Source organism: Nematolebias whitei, chromosome 7 (assembly GCF_014905685.2).
Source record: "Nematolebias whitei isolate Nwh7 chromosome 7, NemWhi1, whole genome shotgun sequence".
NCBI lineage: Eukaryota > Metazoa > Chordata > Actinopteri > Cyprinodontiformes > Rivulidae > Nematolebias > Nematolebias whitei.
The window spans coordinates 8,152,460-8,179,263 of record NC_056504.1 but is presented as its reverse complement, the minus strand read 5'-3'; the positions used below and the strand labels follow the sequence as shown (position 1 = coordinate 8,179,263).

The following is a 26,804-nucleotide window of genomic DNA, read 5'->3' as shown; positions in this document are numbered from 1 at the left end:
TGTGTCAGTCTCACAGACAGAAGCTGGAAGGTGGTTCCACAAGAGAGGAGCCTGATAACTGAAAGATCTTCCTCCCATTCTGCTTTTGGAAACTCTAGGAACCACAAGTAAACCTGCAGTCTGAATTTGAAATGCTCTGTTAGCAAAATATGGAACAATAAGAGCTTGATGGAGCTAGGTTGTTGAGAGCTTTGTAGGTTAGAAGTAAGATTTTCAATTCAATTCTGGACTTGACAAGGAGCCACTGTGATCTCTCCCACTAACTCCAGTTAAGACTCTGGCAGCATCATTTTGGATCAACTGGAGACGTTTTAAAGAAGTATTTGGACACCCAGATAACAAATCATTGCAATAGTCCAGTCTAGACGTGACAAATGCATGAACCAGTTTTTCTGAATCATTTTTAGATAAGATGTTTCTAATTTTAGCGATATTATTACATATTCATGCTTTCATATATTTCATATTTCATATAGTCATACATATTCATGCTGCTGTGTTCATTCGTCCTCATCTGCTCACACAGACTCATGTTCGTGCTGCTGTTGTTCGGCGTACTGTTTTTGTACTATTAGTGCTTAGCGTATTCTTAGTTTAGCGTATTTCTTAGTTCATATCTTAGATCTTATTAATGTTTTTCTCTACAATTTATACTTTTGTTGAATGTAACTGAGACCTTGTGTACATAATTTTGTTCCATCACATGTACCACATGCGATGAGAATGACGATAAAGAAACCTTGACCTTGATTACAGGTGGAAGAATGGGGTTCTAGTAATGTTTTTAATGTGAGGGTTAAAAGATAATTTCCTGATCAAAAATAACACCAAGGTTTTTAACATTAGAACCAGTTTAAATGCAGTGTTTATGTTGTACATATTAAAATTACAATTACAGTAAATATGATATATTGTGCTAACTTGTTCCCACTCCTCTGAACTTCCAGTCACATATTCCAAATATTTTTCTATCAGATAACTTCTCGTTTTTCTTTATGCACCTTTTCCTGCTTATATGTTGTCCTTTTTTGCAACAACCTGTTTTCATGTTTCTTTTTAATAAATATTTAAAAACACTGTACCAGGACAAAATATTTGTTTTTTACTTTATAATTTAAAAATAATCCTCTCCGAATCCAGACAGCTTGCTGTAAATACAGTGACATTATGCAAAACTAATCTTTTTGAGTGTTCTTTAGGCACAATTCCAGGTAACATTGTCTAAAAGGTCTCCTTTCTCAACAGCTGCAGAATAAGACGGTACTAAAAAGTGCCTGAAATAATCATTTATAAGAATTTCCCCAATAAAACTTCCTCTTAGAGGAAACGCAAAATTCTTCTGCGATACATGACGACATATTTCTGTATTTCTGTCCACCTTCAGGGCTTGCTAAATTAAAGTCATCCAATCACAGAAATGAAGAAAGAATTAATCAACCATTCACATTGCTGCGTCCTCTCATTTTCTTATCTTGTCTACACACTTTTTTTTTTGTCCTTTCTTTCCCTCAAATGCATTTAAAATCTCTATTATTACCAAAGTCAAGATAAATCTCAGTATCACACTGAAGTAGGAGATATTACATAGTGGCAAAGTTGTAGCTTGATTCAATCTGCGAGGGGCCCATAGCCCCAGGATGGGGGCTTTCACATGAGATTTTATCAGCACTCCACCACAAGAGAAAAGTCCTGCTATCTCGCCCCTGAAGTCAGTGATGATAGTGACCATAACAGTGGTGGGGAAAGTTACTGGGCATTTTTTGACTGACAGAAACATTAGAGAATCTAACGTGCCACCAGCCGTCACCCCGATTCCTCATTTTTATTTTTCTTCTCACACTAACATTTCCTTTTATGTTGTAACAAACTGACACGACTTTCATGCTGAATGAGAATTTTCTATTTACCTCGTTGTTCGGCAGCTATACGTAACACAGTGGGAGGACGTGCAACTTTTAAATCTGCTTTTTATTTTGCTGTGATAATTGTCATTATCTGTTAGGAAGGGTCTCCAAGGAGCTTTTTTCTGCCATCTCTTCAGTTAACACAGCGCCATCAAATTGCTGCTTTTGAAGGCTTGTTGTCTCATTTAAAGCAAATCCATTAAACTGATTATGCCAACGAGGAGTCAATTACATTTCAGCTATTATTAGTTCAGGATGCAAAAATGAAATTAGATGGGAATATTATTGTTGGAGAGATATTACGCTTTTCATTCATCACTGGGATGGAATGAGTCACGCAGTGATTGGGATCCCAATTTCTTAATCAACTCTGCGCGCTGCCAGACTGTGGCGGATGTGCAGAGTGTGAAAATCACAATGTAGCCTGTCTCCCATCATTCATTTTTATAGTCCTTACTGTGTGAGCATCGCAGAAAATTATATTACTACCAGCTATTGGCTGAACTGAGTTTGTTTTCAATATTGTCAGTTTCAACTTTCATTTGTTAACAGTTTCTCTCTGTGTTAGTAAGTTTTGAAATGTCTAACGAGGAGGCTGAATGTGTTGGCGCTAACTTTATTTTTTTTTCTGTTTTAGTATATGTATGAAGGCAATGACATCAGCGACCTGCCAGTGGACCTGTCTGTAGTTTGGAATGGAAACTTTATCATCGACAACCCGTACAACATCAAAGGTGAGTTCATGTGTCGCTTTCAAAATCCAGTTGACCGCTTGTGCATATTACTGTTGTGCAAGGATTTTTTTTTTTCCTTTTATTTAAAAAATAAATAAATAAATTGTGTTTTTGTTTTTTAAAAGACTCGCACAGAAAGTGTAATGAGTTGTAAATCTACTTTTCTGTCATTTCTTGTCATGGGTAGTGTTTGAGCTGTTTAAAAGAATCAACATTATAATTGTTGCATATTACCTGAAATCAAAGACTTATTTATCAGATTAATTAAAACTTTCTCTGCTTTATTTAGTTTTATATATATATATATTTTTTTAATTTATTTTATTTTATTATTTGAAAATCATTGGTATGCACATTTGGCATGGGAAGAAAGTGTTTTGAAATTGTTGTTGTGAAGGAAAACAACTTAGCCTTTCAATTGAGTTCTAAAATAAGGTTGGCAGGATTTATATATCCAGTTTAAAGCCAGAGGCTGTTTACCATGGTATTTTTATTTTAATTTTCTGGGGGATTATATACAGTATATAAAACATATAAATGATTCACAGTGCAGTTATATTTTCTATTATAACACAAAGATTTGTCTATAGTGCAAGTTGTTATTTATTTATCTGCTTATTGGATGTTGTTTTGTGCTCTTAATCGTTGGATGATTTACAATATTTATATAATATTAATATACACCCAAACACACACGTATATAAATAGTGTTTGAGAATATAGCCTCACATTGCCATGAGGGCATGTAATGATTCAACACATGATCAATGCTCCACTACATGAGAAGACCATGAGATCATGTCTGTTGGATATAATTACTGGTAAATCAGTCTTTATTGTACTGTCTCCATAATTATTGAGGCTTGCACAGCACAGCAGGGGGACTGTAACACTATTCCCCTAACATAACATCACCGTTCAATATGGCTTGTAGATGACATGAACTTGGAGCTTTGGACAATTGAGGGAGTGGCATTGTCTGGTTTGCCTAACACTATTTTATTGTTTCATACTTGCTGACTCTTCTTGAAATATTTCATATACTTGCATGATAAATTATTTCAGATTAAAAGCTGGTAAAGCAGTGATTATTATCTATTTTCAAAAAAAATGTTGTGTATTGATCACTTCTTGTACTGTATATGTACAGAACAAGCTGTTGTTGTCTCAAATTTCATGCATTTCCCAAGCTGCTTGGCCCTGTCTGATGTCATATTAATGTGTTTGAAACATATACTACACATCTGTAACACACACTGTTTTAGATCTGATCAACTGTACTTTCTATGCAAATGACAAACTCTTTTCAACAAAGGGACAGGGTCCTGGAGAACCCACATCTGCTCGGACGACACGTGCAGCTTAGTGTGTCTCTGGGAAAGTGGAATGTGATGAGTCTACCTCTGCTGTCGATCGAGGACACCAAAATGGCATATAATTGGATTTATGATAACAGGTTTCCTGTTTTTGGAACAGTCTGGTTCCTGGTTTATCAACATACAAAGAAGACGGCTGCAGCTAAGTTGGACCTCGTCAGGCTGCTGCCTATGTGAAGGTTTGGTTCGTGCTTTGAGGACTCAAAATCAGCTGATTTACGAGCTAAACCGTAAGATGGGAGTGATTTGAATCGCAGGCCACCTGCAGCTTTGGGACTCGTCAGCATGAAAACGACCTTGAAGAGGCTCGTAAGCACGGACCAGTAGAATGCACCCTAATCTGGCCATTTTGGATCTTAGATGTACCAGTAAAGACTCAAAGACCGACAATAAAACATAGTCTGCTTGAATAAATCAACAGTTGTGGTTAATCTGAATCTGACTCCCCGGTTGGCCTCGATACATGCCCAATTATCACTTTCTCCTGGGAAATGTGTAAACTAAGGAAAAGCTTTGTCTATTGCACCCCCCCCCCCCCCCCCCCACTCTTAATTATCTTGCAAAAAGACCTGAAGCTCTCAACCTTGACCTCTCTAAGTGGCTTTAAGAATCTGTTGGACTCCTGGCAAGCATCAATGCAGACATGTTCCTGTTTTTAGTTTTTACATTCGCCTTATAATCTAGCTGTTTTTGCTTCTTTTTTTTTTGCCATCTTATTTTAATTTGTAAAAAAAAAATCTGTATGCCTCTTTTATGATTGTCTATTGTTGTCACTGTTGTCCATTATTGTCATCATTCTTTGTTAAAATCAGGTCTCTCTTGTAAATGAGTCCTCGACGCTCAATGGGATTAACCTGTCTAAATAAAGGTTGAATGAAAATCTTCTGTGGAGGATTATCAGAACTGTGCCGGCTGACCGTCATCTTATCAGGACAATGGACTGTCTGTTAGTGCTTCATGGGCCGCCTCGTCGTCAAATGCATATGTAACATGTTCATAAATGTGCTTGCTGGCAGTTCTTTTGATGTCTTAAATCGTGTCCTGATAGGACAAGGTGTGAAGAGATCTTTTTTGTAATGCCACTATACTCTCCTCATGGCTTTGTCCCTTTTTCTATCTAAAAAATGTATTCTGAAAAGGATAAGAAGGCCGTGCTATATAGCAGCAGCTACGTGCACTCCGTCCATCTTTCAGACGACTTTACGGACATATTCTTGTTGTGTCTCGGTACAATGATAATAAAGCTTATTCTGATTCTGACATCACACATCTGTAGAAACACAGGTGGACTATATGCAGATTGGGCACTACTGTCTGTGCGTTGTTTTATCTCAAATGTGAATCTCTGGAGTATGTCCAGAGGTGATCTGAAGGTCAAAGATGCCTCCCACTTTCCTGTTTCTTCGTCTTGATTATAATACAGTGAGCGTGTTTAATGTTCACCCACTGTAAATACTGTTAGGTTAACATAATTAGAGAGGAATCATTTAGCAGACAATAATTGGCACAGGGCTTCTTTAACGCTGGTCCATGACCAATGGGATTTTGGGCTGGAATAGTGAGAGAGAAGTAAAGATTTGCTCTATTCCTGGGGTCTTTAAGGAAATGAGGCCTTTTACTTTGTTGTACAAAATAAATTCCCATTGCAGCTGAAATAGTTTAAGTCCGTTATGTTTGTTACTTTTAATTACGTATGTGGATATATTTTGACAATTTAAAGCAAATACTGATAGAAGGGGGTTTTGTATTGTATCACTACCTTATGTCCCATTGTAATAATCTGATGCTTCAGTCACTCAGTTTCCTCTGTTCTTCTCCTCTCCAGCTCACCTGTATAAGTGCTACGCACTGAGAGAGAGCTGTGGGATGTGCTTGAAGGCAAACCCAAGATTTGAGTGTGGCTGGTGCGTAGGGGAGAAGAAGTGCTCCCTGAGACAAGAGTGTACTCCCCCGGAAACCATCTGGATGCATGCTACAACTGGAAACAGCCGCTGTGCACACCCCAAAATCATAAAGGTAAGCCCTGAATGTAATTTTGCATACCTATATATAATGTATATATATTAAGAATACAGATTACATACCACAAAACTTAAGGACAGTGATAACTCACTTTAAAATCAGTAAAATGTGAATTCCAGTTTAAGGGAATCCTCCTTTAATTGAAAGACGTCTGAATCCTTCTCTGCTGTGTCGTTCTTGGCCTCAGTACATGGAACGAACATCATACATCACAGGAGACAAGTCAGCAGACAAGATAGACAGCTTAGAGGCCGACAACACGACTGCAGCCCAACACAGATGGGTTGGTCAGAAGGAGGCAGCTGACACACACCAAGACTGAACACACTGACATAATTATAGAGGATGGCAGCACGCACACACTCATACACGCACCTGTAGTTGTCTGGAGAACGAGTTAAAGCTGGGGAGAAAGACAAAGAAAACACAAGATATGGATCTGTGCTAATTGTGTCCCACCATGGGGGCTGTGTGTGTGCGTGAGCGCATGATAGGCTCATTGAGCTAAGGTACCTAAACACCACAGTGTTGCCATCTGTTGCCATCAGCAACCATGGCGATGATCTTCGTCTGACTGTGACCCGGGTCACTGTACGCAGAGCTCACCACTGGGACACACACACACAGCCCAGTGTGAAATTAACTCGCTGATGCATTAGACTGTCTGTCCGTCTGCTTTTTCCCTCCTAACCATTTATTTTTCATTATTTTGAAATCTGCCAACACAGCATCTTTTCTTTAAAAGTTTGTTTCTTTAATATAACAAAATCATCATCTTGGACTGAATGAATAGCAGTCATACCAGTTTAAATAAGTGTGGAAGGATGCACACATCTTCCTAAGTTGTGCAGCTCTACTTGTATGATTGGAGTCTTTTATATATTTCCTGTTAAACATTAGGTTAATTTTAATATTTAATAGAGATATTGGTTAAATGAAGCAGTAGCATGTAAATAAACCTCCTAGCTTTGCTTCTGTCTCTTTGTCCTCGCATCAGTTCTCTTTCAGATGCAATCAAGCTGAGACAGTTGGGTTGTGTAAGTGTAGGAAAGAGGTGAGGGGGTGGGAGCATGTGCTCTTGCATGCATATCTAGGGGTAAATCTTGCCCTCTGGGTGAGATGTTGGTGGTAGTCAAGAACTTGGCAGAGAAGAGCTTCAGAATCAGCAGGAGAGGCAACACTACATGTTTGAGAAGGCAGCAGAGAAGACAGAGCAACAGAGGAGGGAGAGGCATGGGAGGAAACATTATCACCAAGCTCTGCCACCATCCTCACCCCTCGTCTCCACCTTTGACATTTACTGTGTGACATTTAACGTCAAAAGATCATCTGCAGATGACAATCTCCCTCTTTTCATCTTCCGTTTTAACTTCTCTCCCAAAGACCATCACACCAGCCACACACATTGAATACAGTTCAGTTTCTTACCAACTGCTGGATCAAATCCACTTTTCACTGTTTGACCATTGTTTAGTCCAAACATTTTTTGTTTTAAATGCTCAGCGTTAGCTTGTAAATTAGCCTCTAATTTTTCTTGAAAAACGTATGGAATAAAACACTGTCTTGTCACAGTTGGTCAGAAATGTTAGAGCAGAAAGTGTTGAACTTATTTTGAGTGATTTCCAAGTCTTATGTTACATATTTAATGCGGTTTGATAGCATGCAGTAGAGTACTGTTTCCGTAACAACTCTGGCATCTGAACAAAGCTCCAAACGCAGCAGTAAATGTCTTAGGAGTTAAAATGTGATTTTAGACATTGCAAGAATTAGTCCCTTAAGCTGCTGATGTGCTATTTTTTAATCGTGCTGCCTTTCCCTGCCCTGACATTATACAGTACTTTGCATGTTAGTGAGTGAAACTTAAATACACAAAGGCCCCACAACACCTCTCGCTCATTTACTGAAAAGCCTACATTCACATCTTCGAAGATAAAATAATTCACAACTTGGATGACACTCAAAGTCACACAGAGAGAAACACCCATACCATTCCATTCCATTTTATTTATAGAGCACTTAAAACAGCTACAAGGCCAACCAAAGTGCTGTACAGACGGAACAACAGACCACACACGAAGCAAAATACAAAATGAAGTAAATCAAAAATATAGACATAAAAACGATGCAGATAATAAATATGACGACAAACCAGTGTGGAGCATACAGGTTCAAAACACAGATCCTCTGGTGTTGAAAGCTACTGAATAGTAGTGGGTTTTTAAACGGGATTTGAAAACCGAGAGGGAGGGGGGCCTGTCTGACAAGCAGAGGCAACTCGTTCCAAAGTCTTGGTCCTGCTACAGAGAAGGCCCTGTCACCTCTGCGCTTAAGACGAGTTCCTGGAACTGTGAGGAGCAACTGGTCCGCTGACCTCAGAGCGTGGTGGGACATACGGTTGTAGCAGATCAGAGAGATGGGGGGGGGGGGGGACACACTGTTAAGCGATTTGTAGACATACCGAAGTATTTTGAACTGGATTCAAAGGTGAACCGGTAGCCAGTGCAGTGAGGCCAGAACTGGTGTAATGTGCTCTCTTTTGCCTGTACTGGTTAAAAATCGGGCTGCTGCATTCCTGTCCCAGTCCTGCAGTGTCCCAGTACTGGTCTTGGATGCTACCTGGGCCACCATCATCCATCATCTTCTGCTTGCATTCTCCTCTGGGACAGAAAGAGCATTAAAGCCAGCCCTTAGAAACCAATTAAAACTGTGCAGGCCATGTCGGGGTGGGGGGGTGCTTTTTTTAATGTATTTCTGCATGTGGCACACTTGCTTGGTCCGAATAGATTTTTATTTTTTTTTTCTGTCCTTTTTATTTTTTCTGAATCTGATTTTTTTTGTAAGAAAGCAGAGTACGAGCTGTTTGTGCTCCTGCTCACTTTATTCTATTCTTTATTTTCTTCCTACTCACTTTAAAACATTTTTCTTGTAATTTCCAGTCTTCTTTTTCCGCCCTTCTCCTGTCGCTTCTAATTTTTCCATTGTTTCTGTCATCTTCACTGTCAACATGTAGAAAGATGCTGCTCTGTTTAGGAGACTTTATCTACTGCACCGTATTGATTTGCTAATTGGGTTTTAGTGCTGAGCAAAAGTCCCCTTCTTTTTTTTTTAAACAATAGCAGACATAAAATGAGTCAGTGATACTTTAAAGACAATTATTCTTTATACAGGAACAAAATGCAGTAAGATTTCAGCTGTTTACATTTTTAATGCTTGAGCGATGAGTTGAGCCAGAGTGGGAAAAAATGGCTCCGGATGGATTTTGACTTCTGACACAGAATGGTCCTCATGTCTGTCTGGCTACGCATCTTCATCGATTATCCTATCATTTTATCACTTGGGGAGCTTGTAAGAATTTCAGGGTTAAGACTCGTTTGATCCTCTTCCTTGCACACTTCTTTGCTGCCATCAGTTCGTCCCTTTTAGTTTTTGTGAGCCTTTCACACAACATATAAACTTCAGAGGCCATGCACAGTGCGCATATCATCTCGCCGTGTGTCTCTCTCTCCACCCCCTCCTCTAACTACCAGACGCTATCTTTGCTTTGCTGCTTAGCCAGACACAATAGGCCTGACACAAAGCCTTCAACGTAACAAGACAAGGCAGTCACAAAAAGAAAAAAGGCGGTTTGAATGGGAGTAGAGCGTTACGACGGCGCGCGGAGAATAGAGTGTTTAGACTGGTGGCTTTTATCCAAAAGGTTTTTTTGTTTGTATTGTTTTGTTGTTGATCTAACAACTTGTGTGTACGCAAGCGTTTGATAAGCCACTGCCTATGAAGAGAGGTTAATTAACATATCTGAAGATGATTACCGTCCCCCTTGTGTTGTCTCCAGCTTAAATATATACATTTCAAGAACAAATTGAAAAGACACGTTGGAAGGGAAGGAGTAAGGATGTTTATCAGCTGCTGCTGGAAGAAAGAAAGCCCACCTTAATTATATCGCTGTGGCATTTCAGCCGTGGCCTTGGTGACATTGGGTTTTGTTTGCACCGTGTGTTGCTTTGACTTTCCTTATACTGCCACGTTTTCTGTAAGTGTGAGAAACCACCGGTCTGAAAAATGTTTCCTCAGAGGACTGCTTCCATTATTATTCTGCACAGCAGACCGTCAGTTAATTTTACTGTCGTCGTTGCTCTCTACAGGCTCCCACACGTGGGTATAGTCAAGTTAGGTGATGCTCTGGTTTAATGTTTTAGCTGAGTTTTTTAAAAGAGGCAAATCAACAATTTACCGTACACGTTTTCTTGACGTCTGACCTTTGAAGGAACATGCATAATGAGAAACTGAAAATTTAGGATGCTAACATTAATTTACATGGTTTGCAGTGTGTTGACGACGGTGTTAGAGGACAGTGCAGATGTAGTTAAAAACATGATTGGTAAAATTGATGACATCTTTGCGGTACAAATATACATTCATAAAACTAGACACGCGCAGCTTGTTAAAAATAAACACATTCTGCAGCGTGTGAAGGTAAATTGCAATCTTTCCATAAGCTTGTTGAAAGAATCAATACAACATACTGAATAATTCCAGCATACAAAAAAAACGTGATTTCTATTAAAAGGAAATTTGCTAGAAACCATTAAAAGATCACCTATAGTTTTTAACAGTCATCATAAGGCCCCGGTTGTTTCACAAAAAGCTACATTTTTCTATCTTACACAGGCTGATATAGAAATATGGAAACATGTTAAACAAATATTTAAGCGCAAAATTACGAAATTAATTATTCAATAAATGAATAAATGATAATGGTTTAAGCCAGAGCTAAAGATTTTTGCAGATGAGCAAATGTTTGAAAAGCCTCTTCCTTCTGTTAATGTTGCTGCAGTGGTGTTAGTGTTTCACGTTTGTCAAAAAGCATAAAACACTTGACGAGACATAAAAACACTAAAAGACGAGAACAAGAGTAGGAATGCAGGAAGGAGTTTAAAACTGAAAAACAAAGGAGAGATTCAAGAAAAAGTCAAAATCAGGCATTTGAGATAGAAGAGTTGTTTTTCTTGCTACAAAGAAATGTATGTTTCTGTGCAATTCCTCTTTATGTCTAAAGGGAGACAAAAGTTTCACATGGAGCGCATTTTATGGTAAACTGACTTTACCCTCACAAGACAAATATATTAATTATGCTGCATCCATTTTCATGTAATGTGACAGGTGTTTCTAGTTTAACATGCAACTCATTCGGTTTTTCACCAGTTTTGTGAAAATATTGCTCTTTGTCTTTCTGAATACGTTTTATGTCTGGTGATGCAAACTGTGCTTTATAATTAATGTTATGAGAGCAGGATTGGCAAAGTAGTCATTTATTTTAGCCACCCTTTGTGGCAAGCATCTGAATGACAGAGAACCACCAGCATCTCTAGTGACCTCCCTTCATCCTTCCTACTTTGTGCTGCGACTGATGACCTCACTGCCCCACAATGTTCTAATCCAATTAGCTTTTAGGCCTAATTATGCTAGTAGTGACTGATTACCATTGTCTGCATTTAGGGCTGGATGAATAGGAGGTGATTAGGGACAGGGCTAGCATTTGGTAGCCATTAACACCTCTGCACACCTTTTATAGACCTCTAGAGGAGTGTGTGTGGGGGGGGGGGGGGGTGACTGTGTAAAAGTCTTTTGTTAATGATCATACAGATTATTTGTCACAATGTAAAGGAGATGTGAAAGAGAGGGTGTAATGGGGAGGTCTAGGTTAAGTGTGTTAATTGGCAGGCTGTGATTGTTTTAATGAGCTGAGTTAATTGGTCTAACGTCAGAAGTGTTCATGTTTTGGTAAACTCTCCATTCGTCCGTAAACTTCCTATTGTCCCACCGATGACCTGTCTGAAGCGCAATGGCTCAGTGGTTAGCACTGTTGCCTCACAGCAAGAAGGTACTGGGTTCAATCCCCGGTTAGACCTGGGGTCTTTCTGTGTGGAGCTTATATGTTCTCTCCGTGCATGCGTGGGTTTTCTCCGGGTACTCCGGTTTCCTCCCACAGACCAAAAAAAAAAAAAAAACATTGTTAGTCTGCCTTCAGGCCCAGGCCTCCCTTGCAAAAGAGATCTGTGATCTCACTGGGATTTACCTGGTTAAATAAAGGTTAATAAATAAATAAAACTTCTGATTCAAAGGTAATTAAACAAAACTTCATATCACTAGACGGAGTGTCCCATACACATTTCATCACCCCAGCTTTAAGGTCAAAGTCACAAATCAAGGTCAAATTTAAAGCAATGACTTGGCTTGTTTGGTCCATAATTACTGAAACTCTCAAGCTAATTTTATGAAACTTGTTACACATTTGCATCATAACTAGATGAAGTGTCACAAACACATTTCATCACCCCAGCTTTAAGGTCAAGGTCACAAATGAAGGTTCAAGATTATACGAGGTCTTTGCTTGTCTAACCCAATGCTATAGATTGTTGCATTGCTGCATTATAGTTTGTCGATGGCCATACAGTATGTGCCGTATGAGATACTCTTGTTTATTTTATCTTACCTGATAAAGTAGCTCATATGTCTTATGCAGAAAGCATATTTTTGGTGTACTACTTGGTTAAAAATATTTATTGTCACATATAACATGTTATCTCACATCTTTGTTTTTGCTATTGTTCTATCCAGTTGTTTCCAGAGACCGGGCCTCGTCAGGGAGGAACCATGTTGACCATCACCGGAGAGAACCTGGGTCTGCTATTCAAAGACATACAGAACGGAGTTCGCATTGGAAAAGTGGCATGCAACCCTCAGGAGGACCAGTACATCAGTGCTGAGCAGTACGATTACATTTATTCGTCTTTCACGCCTCCCATCCATTCCTTTAAAGGCACTTGTGTATCTGACTCTTTCTGTTTCCCTGCTTGTTTTTGTCCGATATTGAAGTGACATCGAGCACTAAGCACAACACACTCTCAGACCTTTGTTTTATAAAACCTGCAAAGGTTAAACGTTGCTTTCTGCTTTCAAACAGAACCGATTCGTCACAAAAAGCCCCAAGCTGTGTCGGTACTGTGAGTCTGCAAACATGTAGTCCATACGAATCTGACAACAGCTAAAACCGAACCTTAATTCTATGAATAATTGGAGAAAATGGTTCATTCAGCATTGAACTGACTCATGTACCCATCTTGTTTATCTCTGTCTAATAAATATCTATAAAATATATATTTTTTTTAAACTGGGTTGTATACATCCTTTAAAAATAGCTTCAATGCTGAAAGTTTATTTTTTTATTTGAATGCTCTCTTCTCATGAAGTTATACTTACTGTTCTGGGAAATTCTGAATCACAGCGGGTGTCGTGGACATAAATTCTCGTTTAATAACTGCAGTAATATTTTCTGAGAAGTGAAATAGTTGGAAGAGCAGAAAGTCCTTTTTGTGTTCATTTTATTACTTCTAGATGCCGGCTGTTTAGATATGACTAGGCCTTTGTAACTTGCATCAGGCTGACTAATGCTTTATATTGAATTTTTATAGTCTTTAAGAGCAGATGATAAAGTAATTTAGGACAGGAAATTTTTGAGACACCTTAAAGTTGGAGCTGTCTTTAACATTCTGTTTCTCACTCCGTATCAGCAAACACAAATGTTTTGTTTAAGTTTAGTTGCACAACCCCAGCCGATTTAGTTTTCCCCCTCGCTAGGAAGAAAACAAGAATGATGTGGCTTTGATGGTTTGACAGTGAAGATGACAGAATGCTGTGCAGTTCTCACCAGAGATGATGAGAGTCTTCAAAATAGGTTAACAAGCACGAGTGACACAAGGATTGGGATTTATAATTTGCTACCTCATTTTGTCATTTTTACATTAGAATGAAATCAGGTGGTCTGTGCAACCTTTTCTTTCCATAAATATGAGGATAATTAACTCTTTCTGCTTACCTTCAGTGATACTGAATATCTGTTGCTATAGCACCCGCAGGAGGAGGAGGAAGAAGGGTATGGTTGGCTGTTAGGCTGTCATGCTAATTATAAGTGATGTTAGCCATGCGGTGCCATTAGTGGCCTGGCTGCACTCGACTCCCTGTGACCCCATCAGAGCTGCAGCACAGGAGACGAGATAAGGCTTCTGAAATGACAGGACGGGTTGAAGGTCAGCTGCTGGGAGAGAGGGAGAAAGAGAGGAGAGCTACTAGTTTTCCAACATGTAGACACATTGTTCTCCGTATCGCTCTGTGTTTCTTCTAACAGCAGCTGTACTTTTTAAACCCTTCAATTTACGGTATTCAAGTGGAGCTGCAGTGCAAGAGAATGTGACTTTATGTCATTCACTTCGGTCATTAAAATTTTACAAAAACAAATCCTCGCCGGTGGCAAATAAGAACTTAGTTCCTCTATTTATTGCTCTATCGTTAGTGTTGTGCCACAACTTGACATATAATAATGCCTGAGTATTTCACGTTTTACCTCAATTATTTGAATAAGCGAGGTGTAATTTGTAATGGTGGCAACTTCACAGATACTTTCTAACCGTGTGCACAGTAACAGCTTGGTGTGATCGCCTGCCGCTGCAGTAACGAAGCAAGCTTCTGACTGAGAGCTCTCCAGCATTTTAACTATGGCCTCCTGTCATATAAGGAGACCTGAGAATAAGTGGAAGAAAAAGTATAGGAACAGTTGATACGCATATCGTAGGAATGTAAAATTCACTCACGCCACAGCTTTTCCGTTGCCATGGTCACCCGCTAGGAGGAGGGAAGCAGGAGAGGTAACTTATCTGAGGGAGGGGAAGCTGAGGAGATGTGTACGATATGAACACGTTCAATTAATCAGCCGCTCTCATTCTAGCGTTTGTTCTCCCTTTTCTATCTCCGTCTCTCTCGGCCTTTCTCTTCGTCTCGTTCGTTCGCTCTGGCTAATTAACAGTCCAGTGTGTCTCCAATGGGTGAAACATGAAGTTAGTGTGCGTGCTCCCTGCAGGCTACATCCGTACTCCTCTTGCCACTTAATAATTTTTCCAGTGGATTTTCATTTGGCCAGCCAGCACCCCAGGCCAAGCGCTCTGCTCACGGTTCTACAGTATGCTTTAATGCAGGCACACTGTACAAACATGAACACAGGAAACGCTTCGATTTCAGACTTCTGGTTGTCTCTGAACATTTGTTCTGATCGTTGTTCTTTTATTAAGGTCACACTAAAGAATACAGAAACTTATTGATATTTGTTTACCATATGGACAGAGCTGAACATTTGTTTTCTTACTTTTTCTAACTTTATTCTGTCTCGTTGTGAAACCCCAACTCCCCAGTGTAGCAGAGATGCAAAACACACAAGTACTGCTCTTGTGCTAATATATTTTTAACTAGTTATCATTTAAAGATATATTTAAATCAAGAACTTTTTTACTTTCTGTGACAATGTTTAGTTTTTTCTTTCTTCTGTAAATTTCTTGCATTTTGTTCCTTGTGGCTTAATTTTCTGGACGACCATATAAACCTGAAAAACTAAAATTACCATATTTTTCTATCTTATCACAGTTGTATATTTTGAATGACTTGAAAACTGTACTTTGATCAACAATGTCTTGCAGCAGAGCTATCTATATATATAATCATAGTTATCTCAAATATAAAGCCTAAAATATCCAAAGTTGATATTGTTTTATCAGGCTGTTGCACCAATTTAGTGTAAGTCAGCAAAGTTGTAATTCACTGCCTGGCCGGAAAAAAAAAAAGTCACCACCTGGATTTAACTAAGCAAATAGGTCCGAGCCTCCTGTTGGAAAATTACTGCATGGGTGATTATCTTTCAGCTGCAACAAGTTATTTATCCCCAACTGGTGCAATGAGTTGCTTCTCATTTCTTAAACAACCATGTTGAAAGACACATGGCGTGGTCGTGGAAAAGATGTCAGTCTGTTTGAGAAGGGTCAAATCATTGGCATCTAGCAGAGAAAACATCTAAGGAGATTGAAGAAACCACTAAAATCGGGTTAAGAACTGTCCAACGCATTATTAAAAACTGGAAGGATAGTGGGGACTCATCATCTTCGAGGAAAAAATGTGGCCGGAAAAAAATCCTTAATGATCGTGATCGGTGATCACTTAAATGTTTGGTGAAATCAAATGGAAGAAAAACAAAGGGAACTCAAGGGATTGGGACTGAACAGCTGTGTAGCCTTAAGAAAACCACTAATCAGAGGCTAACTGGAAGAAAAGGCTTCAATTTGCTAGAAAGCATAAAGATTGGATTCTGGAGCAATGGAAGAAGGTCATGTGGTCTGATGAGTCCAGGTTTACCCTGTTCCAGAGTGATGGGAGCATCAGGGTAAATAGAGAGGCAGGTGAAGTGATGCACCCATCATGCCTAGTGCCTACTGTACAAGCCTGTGGGGGCAGTGCTATGATGTGGGGTTGCTGCAGTTGGTCAGGTCTAAGTTCAGCTCAGCTGACTACCTGAATATACTGAACGACCAGTTTATTCCATCAATAGATTTTTTTCTTCCCTGATGGCACGGGCATATTCCAAGATGACAACGCCAGGATTCATGGGGCTCGAATTGTGAAGAGTGGTTCTGGGAGCACGAGACACCATTTTCACACATGGATTGGCCACCAGAGTCCAGACCTTTACCCCATTGAGAATCTTTGAGATGTGTTGGAGAAGGCTTTGTGCAGTGGTCAGAATCTGCCATCATCAATGCAAGATCTTGGTGAAAAATTAATGCGACACTGGATGGAAATAGATCTTGTGACATTGCAGAAGCTCATCGAAACAATGCCACAGCGAATGCATGCCATAATCAAAGCTAAAGGCGGTCCAATGAAATATTAGTTTTTGGTGGTGACCTTTTTTTTGGGGGCCAGGCAGTGTATTTAGTGTGGATTTAAAACCTAAATCAGTTGAAATGTGGTACCAAAATATCATACCAGAATAATTTGTAGTTAAACATAGAAATGTTTGTTTGGATCAAATGTTTCTGTCATTCATATATTAGTTTTATGCACAGTGTAGACATCAGCTACATGAACCTAGTTTTCTATGTCAGGAATCAATCTGATGAGTACAAAATGTCCAAATATTGCTGGTTTTAAAGTAAAGAAGAGCTTCTACAAGATTATTGTGTTTTAGGGTCAGCAACCATAATCTGTATTTTCTGAAGTGGTGATGCCAGAAATGGAAAATCTGTGAGACGAGTCGCAGGGACAGTGTTTGGGTCACAAAAGGCTTTTAATTTTATTTAATGTGATTATGTTTTTTTTTATCATATATGTTTATTTATATTAGTTTATTGACATGTGTCTCATGCCTGTAGTGTGTTTTGTATGTAGAAATTTTGGTTTTAAAGAAGGATGTTGTTTTGGAACCTTAAATAATTATTGTGAGAACCAAAGGCCCTCCTGATGCACGAATCATGCCAAATAAACCTGGAATGAGTGTGCATGTGCTAAACTTATGTTCTTGTGTAAATGTTAGTTTAGTTCTGTTGTTCCGTAAAGAAGACATCTTTAAACAAGAATTAAACCAGTTCTTTTTTGTTAAAGGATACAAAACAAAACGGCATCTCTCAGAATATAAGGAAGTGAGCCTGCTGCAGACGCACAGCGTGTAAACTCATTTGGACTTTGTTTTGTGAGCAACAACCACAGAACAGGGAATCATTTAAACTCATCACTTTACTTTTTTTTTGGTTTTAGGATTGTGTGTCGGCTGAATGATGCAACTGGTTACCGAGTACAGGAGGCGCATGTGGAGGTGTGTGTGAGGGACTGCAGCCACCAAGACTACAAAGCCATCTCAACCAAAGCTTTCACCTTTGTGGTACGTGTAGATGATTCCAGATTTGTTCATGATTTTATAGCTGGATTTGACAGCCGCGATAAAAACGGTGAGTCATTCTTGACCTGCTTGTCCTCTTTGTCCTCCGTTAGTCTCCATATTTTACTCGTGTCCACCCCTCTGCTGGGCCTCTGTCTGGAGGAACAAGGATCACCATCGAAGGCAGTCATCTCAATGCTGGCAGCGCCGTGTCCGTGAATATCGGTCGTCATCCCTGCAGCTTTGAAAGGTGAGAGGATTCAGACGGCTCAGATGTGTTCTGGCTCTTTTTCCTTGGCGGGTTCAGACAATTTTAGATTAGCTCTAAAATTATTAAGCGTTGAAGTTTTGTTCCATACAACTTTAAAACTGTTACCTCTGACTTTTAGCTGATTTGTTGACGCTGAACAAGCCGCTCTTGAATTTTAAAGTTAAAGTTAAGTTTATTGTCATTGTCACCACATGTAGTACATAAGGTGGAATGAAATTATGTACTCAGGGTCCCAGTTACTCCCAAAAATAGCAAAATATTAAGTTTAAAAGAAACGATGTATAAGGATCTAAAATATACACCAAGATACAGTAGTCCCTTGTTTATCGCGGGCTATCTGTACTCTGAAGCCCCGCGATCAGTGAAAAACTGCGAAGTAGGAATCATTGTACAAGTAGTAAGTAGTAGTTTATTTAAGTATGTTTTAAGGCGTTTTAAACCCTTCCCACACTTGCAATATTCTAAACTATGTTTCTAAACTGTAAATGCTTTAAAAGAGCACAGAATGTCATGATTTCAGCTCTCTGCCAGCGCTCTCGGCCACGCCCTCTTCTCCACTGCCGAGCAGAGATCCTGACATGCTGCAGGAGGAAGCTTCTCCAGCAGCTGTGGGCTGCACACAGGTGCAGCAGGTGCCAAATAATTTAAAGCAATTTATTTTAAATAAAAATTCCTTGCCTATCGTGCGGCTCATCCATCAATCAACCAGTTGTGTCATGTCCAATCTTACTTTGGAAAACAGCGGTAGAGCGAGTCCGCGATAAACAAACGGCGAAATAGCGAGGAACTATTGTATACGTTAAATGAACGCCAAACGGTATGCTAAAAGATCTAAGATATATGTTAAACACTAAACTGGAGAAAAAAACTGAAGAATGGAAAGGTGTATAAGTAATCACACATCAATTTAGACACAAAACTTTTGCCCATATGTACAAAACCAATTTATGTTAGAAAATGATCGTCTCAGCTCATGCTGTGATTGTATGGAATACCAGAATTGTGTCCATTAAATTTCTTCTTGTATCAAACAACAATGCACATTGAGCTTAGCTGTTGCAGGACAGTGAGCTCATGTTCCTGCTGAAGCACTTAATTAAAACCGTCTGTATTATCAGGGTGTTTCTGTTGGAGTTCTTTTGCTTTTTGTCTCATTCTGCTCTATAGACATTTGCAGCTCATATTGCTGCAAGTGCTTCCCATCCATCGTTTAGTTTTCATCAAGCTGTCGTCTTTTCCTCTTATATGGTGTTCGATAATTCCTGTTAAAAGTATCTGTCTTTACTCCCCGGTCGCTGGCATTGATTTGCTGCAGGTCTGAAAAACGCAGCCGGTGTGAGGATGACCTGCAGTACTGTAATTCACAGCAATTGTGGGGATGATAGTATAGCTGTTCCAGCAAGAACCTGCTATCACTGTTCAGTTATTCTGCAAATGACTTCAGCACAAAGCCCTCATTCTGTGAGAAATATGACTATAATTTAAAATGAATAATGTGGTTGTGAATCATATTGGTAACACACCTTGCCTGCTTATGAACCCATGCTCAACTCTCAAAAAATAGAAAAAGTAAAAACCTATTCTTCGTAATAATTTAGTTTATACAGTAATCGGTCTTTATCTTCCGTTTCACTCGTTCTGCAAGTCATGCCAGGATTTCAAGGCAGGGAGACAAAGATTCAGATAGATATGAACCTTGTTTCTCCAGCCAAGAACTCTTTCATTTTTGTCTTCTGTTGGCAGATTTACAGCAAAACTGAGCTCTGAACTAAATACACTGATGTGGCACCTGACGGATGCCAATAAAAGAAAGATCAACACAAATTTATCAAAGAATGTAAAACAAATATTACTATTGTTTTACTCGTGTCTCTTATAGTGAGAGCTCTTTACTATATAGGTGCTTTTATTTTTGTAGCTTCCTTCTCTGAGACAAAAAGTGACAGTTTAAACTAAGGAGCTTAGACCCATCAAGTTTTCTTTTAATACCACATCAAAAGAAAAAAGAAGAAGTAGAGACCAATTTAAAGCTCTGTAGCACATCCCCAGAAAGGTGAATATAATAGTCTTGGCCTTTCATTCACAGAGCAGCAATAACCTTTATGGCCAAAGTAATGAACTGGTTGAGTCCATCTCTTTAATGCGTCTTTGTATTCAGTGGGGCCTCCGCTTTAATCAAAGCCTATTTACCCTGAGTCACTCATCCTCTTATCTCCCTGTGCAACCCCTTTTTTCTTTCCTGCTCATTTTTTTTTTCTGTATCCTCTCTTGGCTTCTTTTGTGTGGCCGCAACCTTGTCAGAAAATACGTACACGGCACCGCGGGCGCTCTCAGCGTTGACGGTGTTGTGAAAATGGTTGCCATAGAAACACAGCACCAGTGGAATGTGAAGAATCTTATTTTCTCCTTTCTTTCTTTAAATTGTCCTTCGTTTTTTTTTTTTTTTTTTCCCCCGTCTTTCTTCATTCCCTATCGAGTCTCCTCTGAGTCTGAGGGCGTTTGTAGAAACGCCTGCTGGGATGCAGCGGCAACATGTTCAACAAAAGTTCTCCTAAAATCCTTGTTTTGGATCAACCCCACTCTAGATCACTGCAAGGGACCACGAATAGGCTCCTGGAATAGGTTTTCACTCATCTTCTTCACTTGGATTTGATTTCATAGGAGATCACAGACGTTGGACGGGTGTACCGATCAGCTTGCTCTTTTCATTCCTACAGTTTTAGTTCAGGCTGCATGATGTGTTAGTGGTTAGCACTGTTGCCTCTCAGCAAGAAGGTCCTGGGTTCAATCCCTGCTCTGGGCCGGGGCCCTTTCGTGGTGGAGTTTGCATGTTCTGCACATGTTTGCAGTTGTTTTCTCCAGTTTCTTCCCATAGTCCAAAAAACATGCATGTTTAGGCTTCAGGCCCAGACCTCACTTACAAAATAGATCTGTAACCTCAGTGGGGTTTGTCTGGTTAAATAAAAGTTAATAAAAGCATTTGTCCTGCTCCTCCTGTGTACACACACCTGCAGTGTAGTTTTTGTTGGGGAAACTCCAGGACATTACAGACGATGAGTGGCATAAGACATGGACTTGCACCAAATCACATCTTTTACCTGTGAGTTGCATTTGTATGTGGATTTACAGAGCCCCACACCAAAAATCCACCTTCTTAAACAATAATGAATCATGAACGAACAGAGTGAAAGATGTCTGTTGTTGTCGGGCGCTTGTCAGAATTGTGTGCATGCGTTTGTTTGTGTCTCTATTTTGTCTCTTTTAATAGATAATACACACGTTGTTTATTTTCTGTGCTCATCTCAGAGACATTGTCCAAACGTTCATCCCCTGAACATACGGTGACATCTTTAGCTCTGTTTTTGGTCCTTTTTTTGTCTTTTCCTGATTTCCTCTTATTCAGGAGGAGCAGCAGGGAGATAGTGTGTGTGACCCCAGCTGGCAAGACCACGGACCCCACGCCCGTCATGGTAGACATCAACTCCGCGGAGCTGAGGAACCCGGAGGTCAAGTTCAGCTACACAGATGATCCCACCATTCTGAAGATTGAGCCTGACTGGAGTATTGCCAGGTAGGATATCTACTGACCCCCACCTCAGGTGTGCAGATGAATCTTTTCTAATAATTTTGGCTGTTGATTCCATGTTGTGTTTCAACCACAAGCGTAATGAATGGTTTTGATCAAATGGAAGTAAACTGGGCGTGGTCTTAGATTACTGTATTAATAATGTTTCAAAGTGTAAATATTATATGTATGACTCCATCGTGCACCACTTTATAATTCATCAGCAAGGAATTTGGTTATTTATTTATCTATAATTTCCATCTGTATAGTGTTTGATCTACAATTCTTCTTGATGGTGCTGTTCATCTGCTGAACAGATACAAGCAGATCAATACGTTATTAATACTTGGTGATCGTTGTGCTAACAGGTTTTCCCTTATTTCAAAGGACTTTAGTAGAACTAACTGAAAAATACTACTACTACTACTACGTCATGCTCCTTCTCTGGGTCTGAGTGAAACAACAAAGTTCTCTCCAAATGTCACTTTTCAAACGGCACGTTACTTATCCCGTTTATATTTTCAAAAGTAAACCTTTGTGAGCAGGAACAGCAGTACGACAGATTCCTGAAGCAGTGCACTGCTAGCTGACGAGCTGCAGCCAACATGGATCTGTAAATATGACTTGACTTATTGAATCGAGACTACATGGCCACGGGAAGATTTCCTCTGCAAACACAAGCTGTGATGTAGAAGAGCAAAATAAAATACAGCAAAGCTTGGAGCTTCCAAATGCTAATGGGCTCACTTGCATGACCTAGAAACTTCCCACTTCTCGGTTCGGAAGTAACGTCGACTCATACGCACCAACTTATACACACCTGACGCTTTCATTTATTTCTGAAGTGGTAGTTCCAGGAACTTGTGAATTCTTTTTTCTAAACTCTCAAATAAAACTTTGTATTTATACACACACAAAAAAAAGTAAAAATAACATGCTGAATAAAATAAAGTTCAAGCAAACGTCAGAATCAGAACTCTATTGCAGTGAAATTAAATTCTGATGTTTTATTTGTTTAGAGAAAAGAACATGTCACTGTTAGCGCTTTGACCGTTTAGTAAATAAAGAAATTTCGTGTTGAAGTAGCTCTGATTTGTATACAAAAGATGTCAGATTTATTTTGGAGCAGAGGCTTTAAGTCAGGCTCAGACAGATTTTTCTACTTGACACTTTGTTCAGACGGTGTAATAGTCCTCCTCTGCAGCGTCGCAGGGAGCTGAGGTGAAAATAGGACCTGCGTTTAAAACTCTGTGGGGAGACAAAGTCTCTCATCATGGGAAATAGGTGTGAAAGGATGAGAAGTCTCGTTTGGAGTGGAAAGAATGAAAGGTTGAGGGATGGATACGGGGAAAGGAGAATGAAAATACGAGTTCCAGTGTTGAGGGAAATAACCTCAGCTCTCAGCTTGTGTTTGGTTTTTCACTCTGTGCTCCCAAAGGAGGAGGCGCATGGTTCTCCTCGCTATTCGTGCTTTTTATACTAAGCCATTTTGTAACTCGTCTCCTTTGATGACCCGATTTCTGGGACACTTTGGCTAGCACTGGGGGTTTCTTGTCCAAAACACAAACATGGCTTGACTGAGTCTGCCTTTCCTCTGTTCGGGAGAAACTTCTTCCACTGACGATCCAGACACAAGTCAACGTGTCGAGTGCACGTCCCACCACTTGTTGAACGTAGCGCAGCGTGCACAGTATAACATGTTGTGGGAACTTTTCTTTATAGGAAAGTTTCTAATCTTGTCTCGCATCAGATCTTCCTCTGTAGAGTAGGGCTTCAGCATAGTTTGTATTTACCCATCGCTCTGGTTTCTGTTCTTCCATCAACAAATGTGTAACTACATGTAAACCTCCTAAATGCCTTCATCTGGTCCTTTTCACACCAGGCCCTGCATCAGCCTGACTCCTTTAAGCCATGAAAAGCCCAAAGTCTTTTCTCTGCTCAGGCAGTCTTCTTGTCCTGTTCGGTCTCAGCTGCTTACAGGAACATCCATCCATCCATCCATTTTCTTTACCCGTTTATTCCATTTTGGGTCACGGGGGTCGCTGGTGCCCATGTCCAGCAATCACTGTGCGAGGGGCGGGGTACACCCTGGACGGGTCGCAAGTCCATCACAGGGCCACATAGAGACAAACGAGACAAACAACCATTCACTCTCTCACTCACACCTAAGGACAATTTAGAGTTACCAATCAGCCTAACATGCATGTTTTTGGTCTGTGGGAGGAAACCGGAGTACCCGGAGAAAACCCACGCATGCACGGAGAGAACATGCAAACTCCACCCAGAAAGGCCCCTGGACCGGGGTTTGAACCAGGGACCTGCTTGCTGAGAGGCAGCAGCTCTACCAGTTGCACCACCGTGCTGCCCCTTACAGGAACAATTTTACATAATATTCTCAGACTGGAATCATCTTTCTTCTTCCAACAGCTTTATTTGGACCCAACATACATTCGAATAATAACTTCACCGTGTGCTTGCAATTTTAATTTACTTATGTTTTTGCTGTGATGGTTGTCTAGTTGAGTAGATTGCATGTAAACAGGTCATTATACATTTGTAGTGTTTTTTTTTTGTTTGTTTATTTATTTTTGTTTTCACCATTTGCTAGAACATACAAACAGTGATACAGAACATCTCTTTGTGTGGAGTGTTTTAGTAGCTCAGCAATGTAGTCGGTGTTTAATTTTTTACCCATAATGACTCACATTAGCACTAGATTAGTTGTTTGCTCTCTTATTTAGCATATTTCAAAACGCCTCTCATCAAATAAAGTTCAGCCTCACAGATCAGCAGAGGCTGTCAGGAAGTCAATGTTTTCTCACCCACGCTACTCGTGTTCCTGCTGGTCAGCATCACATAAACTTGAATAGGTCGCTTGTGTAAAGATGGTACAATCTGACACCCATGCTGGGTATAACTTGCAACATTATTACTGTCTGTTCATATTTCCTCTGGCTTTTGTGATGCAACGTTGAGAGGCCAAGAGCTTTAAAAGTCAGAAATAATGCAACATATTTGCTTCCTTGTCCCTCAAGGATTCAAGGTTCTTTATTTGTCAAAGGCACCACATGTGGTACATGAGGTGGAACGAAACTGTGTACACAGGGTCCCATACAGCCAACAAAAGTATGAATTGTATGTAGCCTGCATATAAGTTTAAACTAGCTTTTATCGTTCATACAAGCATTGTAGCATTACTGTCACTGCAAGAAAAGGACTTCTATGAAGAAGCAAGTAAAAAGCCTCAGCTGGAGTGTGCAATAATAGTGAATCATTATTTAACACGCTGGGACTGTGCAAGAAAAAAGCAGCAGGAGATTATTAATTATGACACACACAAGTTCATATAGAAATGTTTTGTACCGTTTTATATTTTAGTTATTTTCTTTTTCTTCCTTCTGATTTGTTTTTCTATCTTTTTCTAGTGGAGGAACCATGTTGACCATTACTGGAACCAACTTGGCCACCATTAAGGAGCCTCAAATGAGAGCCAAATATGGAGCTGCACAATCAGAAAATGTGAGCGTTGAGAATCAAACACCTGCGCATATTTGTTTTATATATGTGTATATTCGTATGTATCGCCTGCAATGACTTGGCAAATGAGACAGTATTTTCTTGAGAATTTCTAACCGTAAGGTTTTACACACACTTGTGGAACAGACACACACCTGACTTGTCGGTCAACCTGCCAAGGGCCCATTTTCTGTTTGTTTTTAATGTTGAATTTCCTTTTAGCAGTTTAACCTTTGAAATGTCAAATAGCAATAAAGCTGTTCTTGCAAATCCCTCTCTTTTCACCCCTCACCACGGGGCTTAGCTAACCTTTTTCCCTCCGACTCTAAGCCAAAAGTAAAAATATCCACCTTTTTGTTCCTCCGCAGGACTGCAGAGAGGTGTTTTGATTGACCTATAAACACATTTTTGTCTTTGTGATTATGTGCCTTTCAGTGTGTGACATATGTAGCATATGTAACACAAAGTGCGGCTACAGCGTGCTGTGAGGCTTTACAGAGATCTCTTCTGCCACCCCATGTTTTCAGTAAAGCCAACTGGCTGACCACTTGAGTTTCACTCTGTCATTAAGGTCTAATTTGTTCTAAGTGTCGAGCCCCTTAGGGTGTTTCCAGATGATATCAACACTGATTACAGAACTGATATTATTAAACAGCCTTTTCCTCTTTATGTCATTAGAGACATTTAATCATTTGCATCATATAACCTTGTTTCAGCCCCCATATGAAATTTTAGTCGCCTACTGACTGAAAACACTGCAAATGAGCCAGTTCTGGTTCCTTATGTAAATAGGGTTTAAATGTGAAATAGCAGCTTAATGTATCTTTGTTTACATTGTTTCTTTGCCTCACTTTTTGTCACACCATCTCATTTTGTCCCTTGTTATTCTGTTTCTCTTGTAGAACTGCACAGTTCTCAACAACACAGTAATGGTATGTCTGGCGCCCTCTGTGGCTGGATCTGACAAAAGCTTTTCAGAAGTGGGTAGCAGTCCAGATGAGATTGGTTTTGTCATGGACGGTGTTCGCTCCGTACTGGTGGTGAATGAGACTTTTAGTTACCACCCGGACCCTGAGTTTGAACCTCTGAGCTCTTCGGGCATGCTGGAGCTGAAACCCAGTTCACCACTCATACTCAAGGTAAGTGGCCATGTGTCGTAGCATTTACTGTTTCAACATAAACAGTCATGTCGAACTAAATGAGACAATTTTGGTTCAGTTATTGAGCAGTCTGTACACTCCTATCTGTTTTCATTTTTGCTTTTGATTTGACCTCCTTTCTCCCTTCATGCATCGCCTGTTCTGCAGTCTGGTTTTCCACTTTCCCCTCGTCTCGTATGGAAAGCCATAGAGCTGTTTGACTGTGTGGGCTGAGTGTATGGTTGTTTATCATCAAAACGTTTTATTCAAGATTACTCTCTGCAGCTGACACCTAAATGTGTCCACATATTCAGGCTTTAGGGCAAACAGTTAGCTAAGTGTTAACACACAAAAAGGGCCCTCACAACAGATAACACATGCACCTTTAACGTTGACTATTGACAACAATGTTAAAGTTTAACCTCACAATTTGCTATTAAAAAAACAGCTGCAGTGACCTCTCAGTCTGCGTCCAGTTCAGATGATAAGATGATGACAAGCATTTGAATACGTCTTCCTGACACT

The 26,804-nt window shown here is 39.9% G+C and overlaps 1 protein-coding gene across 2 annotated transcripts in view; it reads left to right on the top strand.

Annotated features, from left to right (window-relative positions):
* Positions 1-26,804, top strand: part of LOC119411689 (plexin-A1) — a 198,504-nt gene that overhangs the window by 146,986 nt on the left and 24,714 nt on the right. For both annotated transcript variants that reach the window (XM_037678600.1, XM_037678599.1), the window contains exons 10-17: positions 2,542-2,638; positions 5,840-6,030; positions 12,655-12,806; positions 17,668-17,791; positions 17,902-18,038; positions 21,463-21,630; positions 25,050-25,143; positions 26,043-26,279. In XM_037678600.1, the coding sequence (XP_037534528.1) occupies positions 2,542-2,638; positions 5,840-6,030; positions 12,655-12,806; positions 17,668-17,791; positions 17,902-18,038; positions 21,463-21,630; positions 25,050-25,143; positions 26,043-26,279 (1,200 nt within the window). The remainder of the gene's footprint in view (positions 1-2,541; positions 2,639-5,839; positions 6,031-12,654; positions 12,807-17,667; positions 17,792-17,901; positions 18,039-21,462; positions 21,631-25,049; positions 25,144-26,042; positions 26,280-26,804) is intronic.